This window comes from Lissotriton vulgaris, chromosome 3_1, assembly GCF_964263255.1.
Source record: "Lissotriton vulgaris chromosome 3_1, aLisVul1.2, whole genome shotgun sequence".
Lineage (NCBI taxonomy): Eukaryota > Metazoa > Chordata > Amphibia > Caudata > Salamandridae > Lissotriton > Lissotriton vulgaris.
The window spans coordinates 926,215,160-926,237,663 of NC_141689.1; the positions used below are offsets into that span (position 1 = coordinate 926,215,160).

The following is a 22,504-nucleotide window of genomic DNA, read 5'->3' on the forward strand; positions in this document are numbered from 1 at the left end:
TTCCGAAGGAGGTTGTCTCAGACAGAGGTGCAAACTTTGTCGGGGTACCTAACTGCTATGTGGAGTGAACTACAAGTTCACCACGCCCTACCATCCACAATGCAATGGTCTGGTTGAAAGATTTAACAAGACCTTAAAGGACATGATAGAGGGTTTACTTGCAAAGCTTAGGCGAAGATGGGACATCCTTCTGCCCTGCCTTTTGTTTGCTTACAGAGGTCCCACAGAAGAGGGTTGGCTACAGCCCTTTTGAACTTCTTTTTGGGCATCCTGTAAGAGGACCCCTTTGTCTAGTGATGGGAGTTATCTCTCAAAGCCTAAACAGGACACTGTGGACTATGTACTTGGTCTCCGCTTCAGGATGGCTGAGTACATGCAAAATGCATCTAAAAACCTTTAGGCTAGCCAGGAACTTCAAAAAACCTGGCATGACCAAAAGGCTGTGCTGACTGTACCAGCCAGGACAGAAAGTGTGGGTGTTGGAGCCAGTGGCCCCAGCAGCACTCAAAGACCAATGGCCTGGACCCCACACTGTTGTTGTGCAGAAAGGAGAGGTAACCTATCTGGTTGACCTGGGAACACCTAGGAGCCCCACAGGGTGCTTGATGTCAACAGGCTGAAACCATATGTTGACAGGGCAGACATGGCTTGCTCATGGCTACAGATGAGACAGGAGGGGAGTGGCCCGCTCCCAGACCTGCTTTCTCAGAACCCTGACGATGGCTCAGTTGATGGTGTAGCCTTGGCAGGTAGCCTCACTGACCAACAGCAACAGGACAGCAGACAAGTTCTCCAGTCCTATAGACCTATGTTTTCACTGACTCCAAGTCAGACAAACTGGTGCACCCTTGAAGTGGACACTGGTGGCAGTCTGCCTGTGAAGAGTAAAATCTACAGGTAACCTGATCATGTCAGGGACTGTATCAGGACAGAGGTCCAAAAGATGTTGGGAGTTATTGAGCCCTCGGACTACAGGACTGGCCCAAGGGCTCTCCTAGTGCCTAAACCTCACACCCAAGGTGGTAAGAGATGAGGTTTTGTGTGGACTACAGATGTCTCAATGCTGTCACTAGGACCGATGCCCACCCAATACCAAGGGCAGATGAGCTCATTGACTGATTGGCTTCTGCCAAGTTTTTGAGCACATTTGACTTGACGGCTGGCTACTGGCAGATTAGACTAGCTGATGCAAAAGCTAAAACCTCATTTTCGACCCCACGAGGTCATTACCAATTTGTGGTAATGCCCTTTGGCTTGAAGAATCTCCAGGCTCAAAGATATCGGATTAGGAGGTTCTGCCCTCAGTCTGCTCTCCTCCTTTCTCCATCACAGGGAGCAGAGAGTAAAAATGGGCAACTTCCTCTCCGATCCCCAAAAGGTGCAATGTGGGGTTCCCCAGGGCTCTTCATTGAGCCCTTTACTGTTTAACATCTATGTTACCCCACTTGCACAGGTAGTAAGATCCTTTGGCCTGGACGTGCTGTCCTATGCTGACGACACACAGATCTTGGTATCCATCACCCAGCCAGTTTGTGAGATCGCCTCCAAGTTTAGAGCTTGTATGGAGGCAGTCTCCAATTGGATGACATGTAACTTCCTAAAATTGAATGGTGAAAAAACCGAAGTTATGGTCTTCGGAGGGAGCCAAGATCTCTGGTCAAAGGACTGGTGGCCTCCATCCCTGGGCGATTGCCCGACTCCCACTCCTATTGCTAAGAACCTTGGAGTACAAATTGATCCCGCCCTTTCCTTCGACCCTCAGGTAAATAGGACAGTGTCTACTTGTTGTGGCACCATTAGAATCTTAAAGAAAATTGCCCCTTACCTGTCCTTGGCAGACAGGAAACAAGCAATAACTGGCCTAGTACTATCAAGGCTAGATTATTGTAATGCCCTTTACGGTGGAATCAATAAAGGCTCTATCCATCGCCTCCAAATGGTGCAAAATGCTGCAGCCAGATTGGTTCTCAGCCTCTGTAGGAGGACGTCTGCAACAATGGCCAGAAGGGACCTTCATTGGCTCCCAATTCCTTCTAGGATCTCCTTCAAAATTCTCTGTCTGGCCCATGGTGCTATCCATGGCTCAGGATCTGAAGGCATTAGATCTCTTCTGTGTGCCTACACCCCCACTAGAACGCTTCGTTCATCTTCAATGAATAGGCTGGTAGTCCCTAGGTTTTCTAAGGTTAGATGGGGAGGTAGAGCCTTTTCCACCTTGGCTCCCAAACTGTGGAACTCCCTTCCCCTTGAGCTTACCAGTCAATCCTCCTTGACAATCTTCAAAAAACTTCTCAAAACCTGGCTTTTTTCTCAAGCATATTAGATTCTTGCTCTCCCAATGGCGTCTGGTCTAGTTATCTGGAGTCTGGACTTTCTATGTCTGTTCGCATTGCGCCTTGATGCCCCTTGGGGCTAAGTTTTGCGCAGTATAAAAACGCCATTCATTCAAGAATGCACCTGCCACTTTCCTCGGGTGTGGATGACTATTGTGCAGCTTATCTTGATGATATTGCTGTCTTAAGCTCCACTTTGGAGGATCACCTGAAGAATGTTTTGGAGGCCCTACAGAAGGCAGACCTAACTATCAAGGCGACTAAGTTCCAGATAGGGCAGAGTAAGGTTGTGTACCTGGGCCACCTTGTAGGTGAAGGTCAGGTTCCACCACTGGAGAGCAAGATCCAGACCATAAAGGACTTGACTCCTCCAACCACTCAGACACAGGTCGGAGCTTTCTTGCACCTGTCTGGTTATTACAGAAAGTTTGTTAAGAACTATGGGTCCATTGTGACACCACTTAATGACTTAACCTGCAAGAAAGTTCAGTGGACAGTAAGCTGTCAAAAGGCATTTGATGACCTGAAGCAGACCGTGTGCTCTGCACCTATTCTGAAGTCCAGATTACTCCAAAGAATTCATTGTCCAAACAGATGTTTCTGAGTTGGGTGTGGGAGCTGTTCTTTCACAATTGAATAAAGATGGTCAAGACCAGCCCATTACTTTTATTAGCAGAAGGCTGACCCCTAGAGAGAAACGTTGGTCAGCTTTTAAGAGGGAGGCCTTTGCTGTGGTTTGGGCCCTGAAGAAGCTGAGGCCATACTTGTTTGGTACTCGCTTCAAGATTCAGACAGACCATAAGCCCCTCTTGTGGCTAAATCAGATTTGTAGTGAAAATCCCAAACTACTCTGGTGGTCCATTTTCCTACAGGGGATGAACTTTACAGTGGAAAATAGACCTGGAACTGACCATGGTAATGCAGATGGACTCAAGATATTTCCACTTAGAACATGAAGACTCAACTGGTCCAGGTTAGTTTAATGTCGCTGCGTTTGGGGGGGGGGGGAGGTGTGTAGGAGAGTAGGGTCTGTTTCCTATGGCCACCCCCACGTTTTGCTGTGATACTCCTGTTTCTTTACTTTAGTGGGGCTGTGGGCCTGCTAATCAGAACCACAGCCAAGCTGTTCTCTCTAAATTGATACCATGTACTTTAGGTACATAATTGGGAATTTGGTCACCTTTTGTGAGCCCCTGTATAGTGTACCATAGGTACCCAGGGCATAGGTGCATCCAAGGCCTACCAGGGGCTGCAGCATGTATTATGCCACCCCTGGATGGCCATCCAAACTTGACACCACAGGCTGATCACTCAGCTTGGGCAAGGTGGTGTCATCACCCCTTGCTTAGATGTAGTATGCCTATAACTAACCTAATATATAGACATCTGCCTAGAAGTCACTCCTATGGCAGGCCTTGACAATCCTGAAGGCAGAGTGCTTGGTTTTATGTGAGAGGGTGCTCTAGCATGAGCTGAGCCCTTCTGCAGCTTTCGGAACCATGTCCTTATAGCTGTTCTATGATCTAGCCATACCATATACTCTTAAGTGCATTATAATCCTTGCGGCTAATGCTCACTTTGGTTTGGCTTTATCAAAACATGTCACGTAAGGTGTCAAACACTTTGGAATACTACCCCCCCCAGCGGGGGTAGCATTCCGCCATTCTAGAGGGAGAAGACATGTAGTTACCCGGTTAAAGTTAAACAGCCTCAGCATCACAAAATGGATGCTGTTGCCACAGACACAACTCTGACCTCCTGCAGCTGGATGAAACTCCGGCAAGGGAGGCCTGGACAATCGACTTCCTGTCAAGGGAGATGCTTACACCTCCCCAGACAGCCTGTAGTGTATTGGGGCAGGGTGGGCTCAATGGAAAGATGCTTTTTCAGACACTGCCTGGGGCACACTTGGTGCTCCAGGCATAGCCCGGTTCAAACTAGTTGCTGGGGCACTCCAGTCCCAGCTCTGACGCGAAACTGGACAAAGGGAAAGGGGTGTAGACCTCCCCTTCCCAGGTTCCACCCATAGGAGGGACCTAGCGGGTAATCCAGCCCCTTAGTTTAGTATAAAGATAGGAGCTGTGTCTAGAGACATTAGATTATCCTGGTCTGAAACGAAACTCTCGGACCTTCGACATTCTATTTTGACTAGAAGACTGAAGATTTCTCCCTTGTGGTCAAGGAGTGACCACCCTGTGCAAACAGGCACCAACAGTAACTTGCCGGTTTGCTTTGTCGACGCTCCCGCCGAAACCCGAAGACTCAGCGACTCAGGAACTGGACTTCCAGACTTCTCCGACTCCTATCCACATCCACAGCAAACTGGAGACCCATGGCGGACACGAGACGTGGGAACGGACATCCTGGACTACCTGCTCTTTGCTAACCATGCAGCTTCTGAGGTAGCCTCGAAGTTGTGCATTGGGGTTTGAGAAGCCTCCGACCCGAGCAGCATTTGCACCGAAGCTCAGCCCTCCACGAGTGCCGCGTGGGGCCTGCGTCTGTAGTTCAGCTCGACTCGTCTTCCTGGTTGCTAGCCCGCTGGTTAGTTAGCCCTCCGAAGACTTCCTTTTGAAACTACACCACTTGCCTGGTTGTTCCGGGCTTGCTCCAGCTTCCCTGTGGAGAAGCTCCCCGGGCCTTGCTGGTCTGACCTGAAGCCAATCTTCCCATCCTGCGTGGATTGCGTTTGTCAAGGCTTGTTGGGTTTAATCTGGATACCGACACCGCAGTCAGCGGATCCTTTGTGGGACAGCTCGAATCCAGCGCCTGGTCGTCGTCGACTCCCCCTGGTCCTCGTGGCTGCAGAGACAAGCTTCCCCCTCTTAACCTGATTGCATCTCGACATCGCCTGGTTCCTTCCTGGTCACTGGCTAGTGACCCAGACTCTGTCCCCTCTGCTTTCAGGTTCTTCAAGACTCCGATCCACCCAGATACTACTTCTGGTCGCCTGCTGCACTTCTTTGCAGCTCTCCATAGGAAAGCGCAACGAAACCCTTCACGAAAAGACACCTATGCACCTGGGTGAGGTAACTCTAGTACTCCCGTGCTCCCGTGGGTGTTAACTATCCAAGTGTCCTAGTTTAAAAGGGTTTTACTATAGTCCATCCGGAAGTGTCCTGAATCAACTACTTTGTAACTTTTACGTTCCCATTCTAACTCTATGGTAACTTGCATGTGTGTCTAGACACTGCACAAGTCTCCCGTGGGCCTCCTACTTCCAATCCCTTGGTGGTTCAGTGTATCCCCAGTGATTCCCTAGGCTCTATGCCTAGTCACTATTCCTGAAGTGGTTCTTATACCACTTACTTAGTATATGGTTCGTGAGGCCCCTAGGGCAGAATTGTATGTGTGCAACAAAGTATGCTTATTGAGTAACTTGTACTGTATCTCGATCTCTGACCTCAAAGAGTTCAGAGGGGTTGTTAGTAATAAATACATATATATATTATATATACACCTTGTGTGGCGTCCTTTCATTTGATATTAAAGGGATTATAATTGGTAAAACAGCTGGCTTTACATGCTCTCTGAAGTTTTAGACTAAGACTGCTTGTCCATGCTACCACTAGGATAGCTGGTCTATAAGGTTGACTTTAAATCCACTATTTAGCCTGGTGCAGGGTGCCCACTAGAATAGTGGACATCATATACCAGGTTAACTTCTCACACCGGCCTCCCTTTCCTCAGGCAGTACGGCCAGAGTTCACCGCAGCAGGCTGGGTTCGCAAAGGGAAACTAAATCTGGGGGGGAAACCACCCCTGCTGGCCCGGGTCCCGACAGTCATCGGTGTCCCGCGCTGGGATTGGTTCCTGACCTTCGGGATTCCGGCCGTGTCATCGGCTGGCCGCGCAGTGATTGGCTCCCGCCAGCCAGGACTCCCTACACATCATTGTGGGAACACGCTGGGATTGGTCCCCGACTCAAGGACTTCCCTACGCGCACCTAGGAAGCAGGGCTGCCGCATAGGACTGGAGAGCATCCAGAAAGTAAAGCCGACTGAGACCGACCAGAAGACCCGCCTGCCCCGCTGAGTCTAAGGTAACCAACGCTGGGAGTGGGGACAATGTGCACGGAGCCGTGGTACAGGCCGCATCTTCCCCTCTGGGGTAACTTTTGGAAGCCTGCACGTCCCGTGCTACAGTGGGGACCTGTGCTACTTCAAAAGGGTTTTGGTAGCGATTGAAGCCTGGTCTCGCAGGAGAAAGCATACCGCAGTGGGGCCACCCTTGTATACACCGCATCAAGCAGCCGAGCGGGAGCATTGCGGGGCGGGAGGTATCTATTCCCCGCCACCCCATCTTTGAAGTACTAACAGTGTATGCCCTGAGATTAAGGTGAACTGGATTACAAGGGTGTACTGCGAGGCCACAGTTAGCAAGGGACATTGTAGAAGTGAACTTTTAACAGTTCCACGACTAATCTGAGGACTCACCCAGAGGTAAGTCCTTAAGTTCCCTAAGGGAAGTTTGGAACAACGTTCTAGCCCCTCCTCTGGAAGGGACACTAGAGGGATGATACTCCCATGCCTTTGTCTAGTTGTGCACCAGAGCGGTAGCCAAGGACTCCCCTGAACAAGTTCAAAACCAGTATGCAAGGAGGGCAAATTTGCCCCTCAAAGCACATTAGTGGTGCTGGCAAGTGCCCCAACCCCAGCCAACTACAAAGTCCTGTCCAGCAAGGAGGTGGTCACATTTCCCTGCAACAGGAAATCTTTTTGTTCTGGCTTCACCCTGCTCGAGCTTGGCTCTATAGCAGGAGGGCGGAATTGAATTGTCTCTGAAATGCAGCAGCTCTAGCTTGCTGTCAGACCCTGAAAGGCTGGTACCGGTTGTACGGGGGTACACTACAGAAGCCCCCAAATATATGGGATCATACGTCCAATACTAGAATCTCTGGGTATGATTCCAACATATTTGATGCCAAACATGACTGGGTTTGGTGCAGCCAATATACAGTTGGACATCTCGCAATGACTGCTGTCCACTATGCGTATTAATGACTGACCTCACAAAGCTTAGAGAATCTACTCTGGGTTTGTAGGGTTGTCCCGCTCATGTTAGGGGCACCCTCACACTTATAACAGAGCACCCTGCCGCAAGGACTGAAGGGATTGCCAGAAGAGTGACTTATCGGTTTTAAGTGCGATGAGCTCAGATATAAGGAAAGTATCACAGGCAACAATGGCTGGCCTGTAGTCCGTTTGAGTGGTCTCTCATAGGTGGCACAAAACATGCTGCAGCCCATGGGAAACGCCTGGTCTACCTATGCCCTGGATACCTTGGCACCATATACTGGGGCCTTACATGTGTTACCCAAGTAGCATTTGTGGATGTACAGATGTACTTAACCATGGTCAATTTAGGGAGAAGGCACAGTGACTGGGGTTCTGATTAGCAGGATCCCAGTCCGACTAGTCAAAACCATACTGACACCAAGCAAAAAGTGTGGGTAACCATGAAAGAAGATCCTACTTTCCTACACTGCCTTGTACGAAAGGTTTTTTTCACCCATGGAGTGATGGCCAGGATGTATCCAAACCAATCGAAAGTGTAGCCTTGACTCTGCAGACGCTTTTTCTTGATCTAAAGGTTCAATTGTCCCACCATGTTGTCGTGCTTTGAAAGTTTGCACTAGTGTTTTGAGATATGCCTTTCTTTAGAAGATTGTCTATTTGAGATGGCGGATACCTCCTTGAAACACTTCAAGAGCAGCTGGCTGCTGCATGCATTTCCACCTGTCCTGTTTCTGTCCTGACTTTGTGAAAAGTGAAGGAAAATTACACAAAACTGATTGTGCAGTCGAGGTCATTCACAATGTGGATCTAGTAAGCTGATACTTTGGCACTTCTCTTACATTCCACTCGGAGCAAGCCTGCTCTCGCAATGGGACGGAAGGGCCCTCCTCCCTAATACCTAGACGTCAAGGCTACATGCGGTGATTGAACAGTGCCTCCTAGAATCATTTTGCCTTCCTGATTAAGTTGCAGATGTCATTGTGGGACAATGAAACGTGCTCCAATCTATGTACACTGGCCGTTGAAGCAGAATTGTGCAAACATTTGTGACGGAAGGCATTAGTGATCCTGCATCTTACCTCCAATTTCTTGAGGTCTGCCGTGCCCCTTGCACAACAGGCTCTGACGGTGTCTATAGTTAAGGCTATTTTTTAACTAGCACACCTGCCTCTGTCTTTCTGACCAACCTTCCCTTTTAAAGTTGCCACCAGTGGCAAATTTTCTGAAGGGTTTACTTTACTTTGTTCTTCCAGATCAGTTCATTGTTCCTTTTTTCTTCATTCCATATCTTTGCAAGTCCGTGCACAGGTGACCGGTTTGACGACCTACTCTAAACAGTTCTGCTCGTAGTGATTATTTCTGTTTGGAATACCTCTGACCTTTGTCCACTCTTCAATTTTCTATCCAGATATGTTGGTCCTTCACACCAGCCAATCCTTGTCCAAAGTTGTTTATGTACTTCAAACAGAGCCGTCTTTTACTCTTCCGTCTCTCTTCCTGCCTCCAGCCTAGAACGAGGAATGTCTGCATAGGCCCATATACTCTGGAGAGCGTCCCTGCTCTTCCGACCAGGACTGTGGTGGCTTACAAGGCTCTTTCCAATGCCCACTCAGGTGCTGACAGCTGCTGGGCAGGTATACGTGGTTATTTTTGCCTACTTATGCAAAGCTCTACTGCCTCATGTCTTGTGCACACCGAGGCTGGTACTTTGGCCGAGCTTTGATGTAAGATCTGTTTAAGTTAATTGGCACAATTTAATCACGTATCGGGGAGGTACTCACTTGAAACTCCTTAAAATAGTCAGGAATCTGCAGAAAGATGTATCCATCAGAAGAAAGTTGCTTACATTCAGTAACCGTTTCTGGTAAATACATGACTTTTCCACTGATCCCTCAGAACTCCTTCTTTCCCAATGAACTAATGCTTTGATTAATGAGATCCCTAGTAAGCAAACTTGTAGTGTTGTGTAGTTTTCACTGTTGTGGCTTTCTTCTCCTCTGTAATCCTTGGTTGTGCACGTTAACGGAACGGATGTGTAACAAATGTTGGTGCCGAATACTCTAGTGATGTCGCGTTTGGAAAGCGGCTAAGCAGCATGGCACCTTCTACCAGTGCTGGTGAGTCGTTGCAGGGAAAGATTTTCTGGACCAATCTGACCCTGGAACGAGAATTCATAGGCTGAGGAATATGAAGGAACAATATTTCTTGTAAAAAAATAGTTTTTGAAGGTAAATACATTTTTTTTTTCTGTTTATTTTAAAAAATGTTCACTCAATTTTTGATCTATTGAAACCAATGGCAACCGCAGAAAACGTTTTCTTCATGAATTGTAATATATGTGCATATCCCCTTCTGCTTCACATGGTCCTCAGTTGTGCATGTGATTTAAAGGTATATGACCAGCTTAATCTGTTTTTTCCACGTTCTTTTGACTGCTTCTACCTCTAATTACACATCTACTAGTGAAATGAAAATGTACACCTCTTATTGAGTACCCTTTGCTACAATTTTCTCTTTTGTATAGATATTCAAAGATTACTTGGTTTGCTATGCTCGAGTGTTTTTCCAATTCAACCTGAATGGATCTTGATCAAATATATTTTCTCTCTGTAAATCAACATTAAAAGTTTTTTTTAAGATGATCGCTCTGAACACTTATAATAAATTATTTAACGTTTCAAATGACACAATGGAAGCTTCTCGTTTTTTTATTTGAAGATTACAATCCTAACCTGTGTTTTTGAAAGAAAAGTGACCAGTAAACCTCGAGTGTTAGTTCAATTATACTATTTTATTTTTTTAGGATGATGCCTCAAAAGTTAAAACAACCCCTGGCTTCAGTGCTGCTACTGATGCTGCAACTCTGGACAAAGCAATAAAAACTAAAGGTACATTTGAATGAAGATAAAAGATCATTTGTATGTTTTAATATGGAATTCTTGCTTCGTGGGCCTCTAGTCTGCTGTTCAATACTATTTAGACAAGGTCACAAACCCTCCAACGTAGTTGTACGTGCTTCATGTGTAACTGACTCGCAATACACTTAATGTTCCATACAGTTTCCGCTTATTGACCAGTTATTCACTTTAGTTCTGCATACTATCCATGCCATTTCATTTAACGTCAACGTGAGACTAGTTGTTCCTACAAGCAAGATCATGGCATCTTTAGTTAAGCTCTAAGCGCTGCAATAATAAGAAGAAATACACTTTTTCTAATCTGAACAATTATGTGGGAATGTTCAAATTAACTTGAATTTGCTGAGCCATGTAGTGTCTCTGCCTAGATTGTTGGATAATCAGACTACAGACCTAGTCCATTGAGCTCCGCATAGCTGGACTCGTTGCAGAAGCACTTTTTTTTAGAGAATTTCCCTTAGACCCCTTTCTGATTTTAGGGGATTAGCCTGATTGTAAGGATGCATTGATAATAAACGATGAGAACCTCAACCATGGCTTTCTAGCCTACACGGCTTATATAGTTACAGAACGGGTTCCTATTCCACACCCTGCTTTTTTCCTTTCTCATTGCAACAAGCCACCTATGTGGAACAAAGTTCTTTGATATTAATTTTTTTTTAGTTATTTGACTACATTACTCCTCTTAAATTCCTTTTGGTGGCTACCTTTTTGGGGAAGAATATCCTCTCGATTCTAATCGGCTATTTACTAGTTTGAAGCAGTGTCCCTTTGATCTATAAGGGTATCTTTGTGTGTTGTGATTTTTCAAGTGTTTCTAGGTTGGTCTCGTAATCTCGGTTGAGACCTCGATTTTGTGACAGTGGTGCAAGAGGACCACATAGGAAGAAATACAGATGAAAATTACTTATCACAAACCCACAATCTACAATTCTTTCTCTAGGGCAAAATTATCCTATCTGTTAAAAGTGAATCCAATATGGGGAACGTTGTAATTATGACCAAAATAGTATGACAAATTATTCACTAATTGAAACAGTTATGATGAGCTTGAACACATTTGCTCATTAAAAATTAATGTCCATGTTAGGGGCTGGGTGGTGGAACAGCATGCAGCAGTATGTTAGAGTAGACAAAGAACAATATCCTATGGAAATCCAAAGCAAAGATATGCTCTCATACACAGCAGTGCAAAAGGGGGTGGTGATGGACAGTGCACGTTCTGTGGCTTTTTAAACCTGCAATAATGAAATAAAGGGACTGGTAGAGCGTTTAATCCCCCCTCTCCCAATGGAGTGTTTAATCCCCCCTTTTCCCAATGGAGACAAATAATAGTAAGTCATGAAGCCAGCTTAGAAACACACCATGACCGAGGAGGATACTATGCCCCTAGCCAACTTTCGGTTTTGGTGTGTGGAAGAAAGACTTGCTGTGCACTATTCCGCTCTGCAAAAGCGTAGGTATGCCAGTTTTCTTACTCGGCCCCATACAATCTTGCTTTAGAGCTTTCCACAGAAAAGGAACTGCATTGGTGACTGTAGCCAATTATCAGACTTGTATTCGATGCCAGCACTTCGGCTATGCTGGTTCTACTCGACCTGTCAGCTGCTTATGATACTGTCTCTCACTCTATCCTGGTCTGTAGACTCTGAGATAGCTATCCATGGGAAGGCCATGGACTGGCTTAAAGATATTTTGGGGCAAATAGGACCCAGATGGTCTCAGTTGATCCTTTTAAATCTCGAACCATGTCCTTTGACAAGGTGGTCACCCTCCCTCCTCTTCCGGGCTCTTCCCTAAGCCCTACATTTTTGGAACCTCTGTAGCGCCCCTTGCCCAGATAGTTCAATCCTGTGGCTTTGATATAATATCACGTGCAAATAATCCTCTTGTGGCAAGATCCATAAACTGCTCAAATGACTCCACTGTTTACAGCTCAATAGACAAGACCGAGATTCTGCTGTTTGTCAAGTCGCAGGCCTAGTAGTCAGATTGGTGGCCTTCAGAGCTAGGCTCTGCCCCTTGCCCAAGAAAGGCAGGTAAAAATCTTGGTGTTTTGGTCGAGAATCCCTGAGAGCAGGTTATGTACATCTGTGGTACCTGTTTTGGTACTTTGCTCCTGCTTAAAGTGTTCCTGTGGCTCCCGTTGAGGTCAAGGAGAACTCTTATTCAGGCTCTCCTTATGAGTCTCCTCAACTATGGGGATTCCTTGCAGGTAGCTGCTAATGAATTGCTCCTTTCCAAACTGCAGGTGATGTCTGCACGCCTCGTCTGTAAGCTTCTCCCTGGCTCCCCATCGCCCCCTACACTAAAACTCTTCACTGGCTTCCAGTGAGAAAATAGTCTTTGTTGAAGCTTCTCTGTCTCATTCACAGATCCTTGGTTGTGAAGGGCCTGCCCTACCTATGGGAGAAACTCACTCAGTTCTGCCCTAGCAGAAACCTTAAATCAAAGGGCAAATTACTGTAAAGTCCCTGCTGTATCTGTATTTCGAGATTTCGCAGACTGTCTTTTTCCTACCTTGCCTCTCACCATTGGAACAAGCTCCCCTTTCATATTCGTTTCTGTAGACCTGGCTATTCTGATTGGTTGTCTTGTCTTTATTCGGTGGAGCGCAGAGCTATCCCATCAGGAGTGAGTAGTTTGTGCTATATCAAGTGCAAGTAAAATACAGTACTAATTTGGTTTTAATAAATCTTATCAGACCGCTGATGGCTTGGATGTACCAGCAGTGGCGGTGCACCCCCTTGGACACAGTCACTACTTTATTTTGACTTCAAAAGAGGTCACAAGTTGAAGTGCTCCAACTGCAATTCATGGTAGACAAATGTTTGCCTCCAGCTAAAAATGCAAATCGAGCAAGGGCTCCTACATAAAACATGACTAATCTACAACTCCCAGCAATTAATTTTCCACACGTCTGATCACGGCATGCTGAGAAATCTAGTTACGAAGAGTTGACCTTGTTTGATTTAGGCTGTACAAATGGGAAGGGGCCAGACTGGGAAAAAGGAGCAGCAAATGTGCATAATACAAGAGCGACAGACAGGTGACACTCGATAGTGAACATAGACTAAGATGGTGCCAAGACTAGAAGACGGCTAGACCAGTCCCGGTGCAATATATCCAATGCCCTTGAACTTGCATAGGTCTGTACAGACTGCAGTGGGCAGCACCGAATGGGAGTTGGAGCTCCCACTACCCAGGGCGACAAATACAAAGATGGTGAGAGGACAGATGCTAAGAGGAAGCATGTAGACTGGAAAAAGCTGTCACAAAGCCATAGACTGGAAGAGTGGACATTGACGGTAAAAGGAAACCGAGGTAGCAGAAAGTTGAAATAAACTGAGCGGGAGTACAGGGTGAAAAAGAATAGAGTGTGGTAACCGTGCAGTAAGGGAGCATAGATTGTGAGAAAAGGAACCGACATAGAGGGAAATATGAGCAAACCGATACAGACGAAGACTGGGCTTGCACTGAGAGAGGACACAGATTGGGAAGAGAGGGCACAAATAGCAAAAACATGGTCCGGTGTCACAGGCTGGGAGAGTGCGCCAATCTGAATATGAGTGCAGAGTAGTGAGAAGGAACCGTCTGGGAGGGCTGTAGTTCACTGGGTGAACCAGAACCCACAGAGCAAACAAAAAGGACCGACCGCGAGAGTGTGGATATGGAGGATTACTAGTGCTCCAGTTGTGGCAGAGGAAAGACCATACTACAGACCAAGCACAAACCTACTTGTAGTGTACAATAAAGTATTGGTAATGCAGATTATTGGGTTAAAAACCACACAACTTGTACTGAAAAGAGTAATTCCAGTAGTCTTACTAAGCTACCTCTCTAGTGAAGTCAACTTCACACACTAAAGCCTTTTTCATATGAGGTTTTACACTGCACTTCTTTGTACAACACATGCCCCCAGCAGGCACATATCCCAATGAACTGCTTCTGCCAGTTGCTTTTAAATGGAGCAGATCCACAGATGTGACAAAGCCTAGGATCATGTCTCATTTTGTGGCGTTTGAATGAAAGCCATGCCAAGATATATTGGAGAATCTGAAAAGCAGTCCCTTAGCTACTTTGCCAAGTTTCAAATGTAAGCATCTGAGTCTCTTCATATATTCCCCATCCTTCCATTCAAGAGCAGCTGTGTAGCCTCATACTGGAGTGGCTGTGATAATCTTCAAAGATACGTTTCTACCACTGGAAAACCAGGGCACATCTTTTTTTTGTGACTTGTGCATTTTCCTTTGTTAGGTATGACCTGGTTAAGGCTTGTCTCCCTCTGCTAGTCTTCTATATACACCTCCTGGCTTCATTCCTCACCCCATGTATCCACCCACCACCTTATGGGGTCCTTGGAACCGGTGTCTCCGTAAGGCACTTTGCAACCAAAAAGTGCTTTAAATGTCCATCACTTCTGAAGTGTATGAAGTATTCCCTGATCAGAGCAGCAGGAAAGCATGTGTTTCCTCTGGTCCATTCGTACCCTATTAAGAATAGGTCGACATTTCTATCACCTTGGAACTCTAACCTGCCTGTAATGTTATCAGGCGCTCTGACTGTGGGACAAAGTCACTGAAGTTATAGGGATAGAAGGTTCACTCTAGACAGTGAGATTCTATGATCTTACTTTCATGTGTTCTATACAACATATTGATATACTTTGACTCAGCAATTACGTTTGTGCTGCCATTGGGTATATGCAAAAACATACCAACCATAATCCTGAGCAGAGCATTTTCTCCTAAACTAGAAATCCAGTTGTTTATCAAAGTGAAATGAAGTTCTTGTCTATCGAGTAGGTTTAGTGCAATTGAAGAATGTGGTTAATGGCACGGTGTGCTAGCTCTTGGATCTCACATTAGATGCATACTCAAGAAGCACAGAGTGCGGCAACGTGTCTCTGGCATGACTGCAACATACCTTAGCTCGCGAAATGTTCAATTACAAGGTGTACATCAACTGGAATGCCTGCTTAACAGGCTTCAAAACTTGGAAGTACTTCTTCCTCCAACAATTTCATCTGAACTTGGCTACATACATTGTGGTGGTTGCATCTTTCTGTGTGGTTTATACCACACCAGACATTTTTTTGAGGAACATAAATTATAACGGAAAAGAATAAATTATGTTTTACATTAATTCAAAGTAGTTTTATAAATAAATGTCAGTTTGGATTTAAATTAATAATGAAAAATAATAAATGTAAATTCAGTTTACTGATTATTAACTGTACAGTCATTATACACTATGGGCGCATAAGACATTTTTGTGGTCTGTGGTTGCAATGACTCCTTCTTTGATTGTAAAGTAACCTGCCTATCTGGTTAAGCAGACGCAACATAGCCTACAAAGCCCTACACTGGGTGCTTCCATTCCAGACACTTTGTAGGACACTGCCATACATGTACTTGCCACCAAAGGGAAGATGTCCTGAATAGACAACCAACTCTATCAAATGCACATTTTTTTTTAAATTATATTTTTATTGCAGAGTTATAAACCACAGGATAAAATTAAACAGCCAGTGCACTTGTGGGCTCCCCCCGTCCAATGACAGTTCACAGTTGTACACAGCCATTCAGCCCGCATCCCGGAGGCCGGGCGGCATATCAAATCACTCGAGAGGAACACAACACAGTGTACGTCCCATTGGGACCCTGGCGGAAGGTCGTTTCATGTATCTGCTTTTACCCCCCCACCCGCAACAACATTCCCGTCAGCCATCTCCGTGGAAATCAACGTGATTGCCCCTGTCGGGGCCTGCTCTAAGCTATTCGGGCCTTCGTGCCAGGCCGTCCCACCCAATCAGTCTGCCCGCCACTCAATACCCTCTGTCCCAGTGGTTCCAAGGCCTCAACCAGCAACCCTCCAATGGCTTCCGGCCCTCCCCAAACCCCCCTGCAACTAACCCCCCCCAAAGCCCCCCCCCCCTGGCAACTGCTAAGGTGTGTACTTCGCCCTATTGAACTGGATGGTTCCACTACAGTGCGTAGTTGCATACTTCTGTGTTCGCCCCGCGGTGTCCAGCGGCTTAGTCCTCGCCGTCCTCATCCTCAACCAAAGCATCACGCAGAGCCTGTACCACTAACTCCCATGCACGCGCCGCATCCAGAGCCTTCTCATTCCCCAACTTCACTGCTTGCCTCATCCGGAGCACGCTCTCGCAGTCAGACCATCGCAGCAACTCATTCTTCCATCTACGCAGTGAGGGACCACCCCTGGCCTTCCAGTGCCACGATATTTCCCTTTGAGCCAATATCAGACCCAGATCTATGAATTTACTTGTCACCTTGGTGTGCTTAGTATGCGGGAACCAGAGCAATAGACACGCCGCCATGTCGAATTCTACCTCCCTGTCAGTCACTTCATTCAGGAGTCCCCCTACCTCCGCCCAATAGGTTCCCAGTTGTGGACACCCCCAAAACAAGTGGTCCATGTCCGCCCCAAGGGACGAACACCGGGGGCAACAGGCATCCGGCACCCGAAAGTGCCGCTGTAGTTTCTCTGGAGTTAAATAGGCCCTATGGAGCACATAGAAATGGACCTGCTGAAAGCGCGCGTTCCTGGTGCCCTTCCACGTGCGTCGCAGGATATGGCCCCATGCCGTATCCGGTATGGGCCGGCCAACGCTCCCCTCCCATTTAGCCTTGAGCCCATGGAGTGGTTCCAGCCCTTCGTTCAGCATCCTATTATGGAGGCACGTCACAGCCTTGAATGTACCAGCCGCCATCACCACATATTGGCACGCCATAGTCGTCGCGGGTTCCAGGAGCCCCTCTTTCCAGTGCTTTTGCATGGCAGCCACTACAGCCGCGTGTAGGAGGAAGCCCCCCTCAGGCAGTCCGAACTGGTCCCGGAGCACGTCGAACGGCGCCAACGCCCCATCTATGTACAAGTCACCTACCACCTGCAACCCCGCTTCCTCCCAATCCAACAACGGGGACCAATCTCCTCCGTGCGGCAAAGCCGTCAACATCCCGATCGGGATCTCCGGGGCATAAGGCCGCGGTGCCCTCGCCCTCCGAAGGCTCCTCTGCCAGCACAGCCGGAGCGTCCGCTCCTCCATGGTGAGGGCCCGTAACTCGAGCCGTTGCTGCAAGATGATGTATGACAGCACGTGGCGCTGTATCCCCCGACCCCGGTCTTCCTCCGGCCCCCGGAACACCCTAGCTACGTTCTGCGTAAGGACCTGCAACTGCGCCGCTAAATAATACAGCTCAAAGTCGGGCACGGCCATGCCCCCCTCCAGCTTGGGGCGAAGTAGCGTGCTCAGGGCTATTCTGCGACGGCCGTGCCCCCACAGAAAGCCAGTAATCATTGACCGCAGTTCCCTAAACACCCCCTGGGGAATCCAGACAGGTAGCGTTCGGAAATAATAAAGGAAGCGTGGGAGCGCCACCATTTTCAACAATGCTATCCTGCCCAGGACTGTCAGCGGGAGGGTCGACCAGAAAGACAAGCTACCCCGCAGTGACCGGACACAACGGCCAATGTTACCCTCCAAAAGGTCAGCAGCCGAGTGGTAAATGCGGACACCCAAGTAGGTGATGCAAGAGGGTTCCCATGCCACACCCAAGTCGCTGCTAGGGGCTGGCGATCCCGCTCTCAGCGGAAACACGCAGGTCTTTGCCCAGTTGACCTTAAGGCCCGACAGCCGGCCGAACTCGGACAGCAGATCCATCGCTCCAACCAGTGCCCCCGAGGTGTCAGCTAGGTACAGGAGCAGGTCATCCGCATAGAGCGATATATAATGCCATTGCCCATCACTCGCTATTCCCGCGTATCGGTCGCCTGACCTCGCATGGACCACCAAGGGTTCCATCGCCAGGGCAAACAACAGAGGGGAGAGAGAGCATCCCTGTCGTGTTCCCCTGCCCACTGGGTACGCGGCAGATACCAGGCCGCCCAATCGAACTCTCGCCGTCGCCGAGTTATACAAGACTCTCGTCCACCTTCGAAACCCGTCGCCCATGCCAAACCGCTCCAGCACTCCATCCAAGAAAGGCCATTCCAAACTATCGAAGGCCTTCTCGATATCCACGGACAGAACCGCCGGCGCTCCCTCCCCATCCAAGATGGCGTCCATTATTCCCACCAGGCGGCGGATATTCATCGCCGTGCTCCTCGTGGGTATAAACCCGGCCTGATCCCTGTGCACCAGGCCCGTCATGTGCGGGGCCAGTCTAGTGGCTAGGATGCGACTCAGGATCTTATAGTCCACCGTCAGCATGGACAGCGGGCGATAAGACCTCACGTCCGCGGCATCCCGACCAGGCTTGAGAAGTGGTACTATCAAGGCCTCCCGCATGGAGCCAGGCAATGCCCCCTTCTCGAAGGCCTCTGTATACACCACCAGCAGCCTGGGCGCCAGAGCGTCCACATAGTGCTGATAGAACTCGATTGGCAGTCCGTCCACCCCGGGCGTCTTGTTACGGGCCATATGTTTGATAGCTACTCGAATTTCCGTAAGTGTGATCGGGCTACCCAGGTCCTTCGCGTCGTCCTCGTCCAGGACCGGAAGCGGCCTCTCCCCCAGGTACTCCACGATGTCCTGAACCCCCACTCCCAACTGACTCCGGTACAAGTCCTCATAATATCCCCTGAAGCGGTCCAATACAGCTGCCTGGGAGTACACCATCTCTCCCTGCGCATTAGTAATGCTGAGGATCGGGCAACCCCTAAGTTCCGGGCTAGCTAGTCTGGCCAAGAGGGTACCCACCTTGTCCCTTTCTGCGTGTGCCCTGATAATGTACTGCCTATAGTCATAACATCTCAAGCGTTCCGTCTCCGCGGCTACCACTTCCTTCGCCTCCAATAACTGGGCCTGTAGACCTGGCCTAGTTGGCCTGCGGCGCTCCAAGTCCCTCAAAGTTTCCTCCGCTTTCATTAAGTCATTCAGCACAGTCGTTTGAGCATTCGAGAACCTGCCCAAGCACACCCCTCTCACTACCACTTTCATTGCATCCCATTCAGTAGATCTACTCGTCGCCGTTCCGTCATTCACACCGAAATAACTATCAATGCCCTGCCGGACCGCATCGTCGAACACAGAATCCTCTAGCGTCTCCGGCCGAAGCCGCCATGTTGGTATTACTGAGCGCTCCCTCTGCCACTGAATATGCACCAACAGGGGGTTATGATCGGATATAGTCCTAGCAAGGTACTCAGCATGGGTAATCAATGGGGCTAGGGAGCTCCCGCAAAGCACCGAATCGATCCTGACATGTAAATCATGGAGAGCGGAATAAAAGGAGTAATCCCTTGTTCCCCTGTGCCTCTCCCTCCAGACATCCAGCAACCCCCATCGTTCTTGCCAGTCCTTCCTGTGCGCGGCCAGCCTGCGCACAGGAGAGTCTACTAGGGGGATGGGACCTATCCAGCGCCACATCCGTAATCGAGTTGAAGTCCCCCCCTAGCACTATCGGACCCGCCAGGAAAGAGGCCAAGGACCCCGAGAGGCCATCAAAGTATCGGCCTTGGTCAGTGTTCGGTGCATAAACACAACAGAAAACCACATCCCGTCCATACAATCTCCCCTCCACCGCTACAAACCTGCCATCCGGATCTATCACCTGATTCAGCACTTGAAAGGGTATCCCCGCCCTCACCCAGATCAAGACCCCCCTGGCATACGCTGAGTAAGTGGTGCCAAAGACCTGGCCCCGCCATCTTTTCTGCAAGGCAGCGCACTCTTTTTTGGTGAGATGAGTCTCCTGGAGCATAGCTATCTGAACCCCCCTGCGTACCAGGTATGCATGTACTTTGTGACGTTTCACCATAGTCCGCAGCCCCCGGACATTCCACGTTAGGCATTTCAAATTAGGTAATGTCCCCATTCCAGTTCCGTACAGTCCGAATCAAACAACAACGGTCCATGACCCCCCCTATGCAGTTGCCCCCCCCAAACAATCCCAAAACTGAAACTTTCCCCAAACCCCACTCCCCAGGACAGAGCACACGAACCCAATGGCCGCCCCCATCCAAACCTTGATCCAACTCCTCGCACACTTACCCTGTGGTCTCCACCACAGTCGACCTTAAGGGCCTAGGGGGGGTGAGTCGCCGCCGACCCCAGCTAGCGGAGCCCGCGTCCCGCCCTTCATCCCCTCCGAAACACTCAGCTCCCCCACCCGGCAACCCGCCCTCCAGCAACAGGATATCACCCTACCATGAAGTCCCGGTCTAGCCCCAAGTCTATCTCAGCCGCAGAAAATATCATCCGAAGTCTGTGGGGTCACTTTCGGCCCCTTCTGGCTCTCCGCCTCCGAAAGTTCCTCTCCTGTTCTGCTGCCTTCTCCTCCCGAGTCCGTTTCGGCCCGTTCACTGTTCTGTTGCGACCCTGTTATGGCCGCCGTCGCCGCGAGTGCATCCCTCTTCTCCGCCGCCATTTGAGCCTCCCGTTTCTCCCGCTGGCGCCTGTTGCGGGACCTGATGCGTTGTGACTGCCGCACCCGGGGCTGCTTGGGCTGGTCTCGCCGACTTTGGTGCGTCCTGTCCGTCCCCGCTCTGTACGACTCAAGCCATTGCCAGACTTCGTCCGGAGTCTGGAAAAAGTGTGTGGTGCCATCCATGATAATCCGCAGCTTGGCCGGGTAGAGCAAGGAGTATTGGATGCCTTCCTCCCTGAACTCCTTCTTCACAGCAAGGAACGATGCCCTGTCCTTCTGGACCGCCTGCGTATAATCCGGAAAGATCGTTACCTTGCTGTTCTCCATCTCATAAGGGCCCGACATCCTGGCCCGCTGGATGAGGAGGTCTCGGTCCTTATAGTGGAGGAGCCGCACCACCATCGGTCGGGGGGGGCGGCCAAGCCCCGGCGGGCGAGCGGGCACCCGGTGAGCTCGCTCCAGAGTGAAAAATGGAGTAAGCCCCTCCGGCGCCACCACAGTGCGGAACCAGTTCTCCATGTAGGCCACCGCATCCCCCCCCTCAATCCGTTCCGGCAGGCCTACGACCCGCACGTTGTTCCGCCTATTGCGGCCTTCGGCATCCTCCGCCCTCCGCTCTAGAGTGTCCAGTCGGGCCAAAATGTCCGTGATCTTGTGCGCCGCGGTCACCACCGATGGCTTCAGGTCCAGCAACAGTTGGTCATGATCCTTGACCCGATCCGCCAGCTTCGCGTGATCCGCGCGTAGCAGCCCCAGGCCCGTGGCCACTTGGGCAATGTCATTGTGCAATGCCTCCTTAGTGGAGGTGATCGCCTCAAGGATGGCATCCAAGCGCCGGTTCAGCCGCTGTTCCTGGTCAAGCTCCGGGGAGGGACTCTCACTCAGCCGGGTCGGTGTCGCCGAGCCCCCCTCGCGGCTCCCGGGCATCGGCCCTCCGATCGCCGCCATGTCAGGGCGCTGCGTCACAAGTCCGGCCACCCGTACTACGGGTACACCCGTGGGTCCGTGCCGGCCACCGGGCACCGGGCAGTGCTATGTCCCCGCCAATGGTCTCAGGAGCAATGACCAGGCGGACGAGCTCCGTTCCGTCACCCCCACTGGGCCTGTGGGGGGAGGATGAGTCTTAGGGCGGTGGCCGACGAGAACCCCTGATCTCCTGGGTGAATCGGGCAACGTCCCCCGGTCTCAGGGCATCGCGCCGCCAGTCCCAGCGCGTCGGGCAGTCGGGTGTAGGGTCCCTCGCTGCTTGGCGACAGCCGGACTCAGGGCTGAAGTTCGGGACCGTCCGACCTCCCCGCCGCCATTTTCTTCACACCCCGGACTACACCTCGGCCGCCTCTTCCTCGATCTCCTCGGGGCCAGCAGTCCCCCAGCGACTCTCCGAGTACGTCCAGCTGTCCCCATACACTTCAGAGGGCAGGAACGTCGTCTCCGGGTCGCCTAGGGTCCCGAAAAACAGGAGAATTAGCGGGATTCCGCGCGGAGCTGCGCGCTCACGCCGCCATCCCGATCGGCGTCCAAGCCACGCCCCCCAACTCTATCAAATGCACATGACCTCTGATCTTGGTATGTATATAATATATATTGCAAAATAAAATTCTAATATCCATTTTTTTTTACAAAGTTACTGTTTGTGTTTAGACAGTTAACATATATTGTATTGTTTACTTGCATTCTCCTGGAGACCGTGAAGGATGCAGTATTTCAAATACCATAATACTATAGCAGCTCAATTTGAGGCCAATTTAAAGTAAACACTTGCTACATTGAAAGACTGAAACGGCTGTTTTTCATCTAAATTAATTGAAATCTCTATTTTTAGATGGGACCCAGATCTCTCC

The 22,504-nt window shown here is 49.4% G+C and overlaps 1 protein-coding gene across 1 annotated transcript in view; it reads left to right on the forward strand.

Annotated features, from left to right (window-relative positions):
* LOC147727224 (annexin A1-like) overlaps positions 1 to 22,504 on the forward strand; it is a 109,999-nt gene that overhangs the window by 27,785 nt on the left and 59,710 nt on the right. Inside the window, exon 3 of the mRNA XM_086961274.1 lies at positions 10,155 to 10,239. Within this exon, the coding sequence (XP_086817400.1) occupies positions 10,155 to 10,239 (85 nt within the window). The remainder of the gene's footprint in view (positions 1 to 10,154; positions 10,240 to 22,504) is intronic.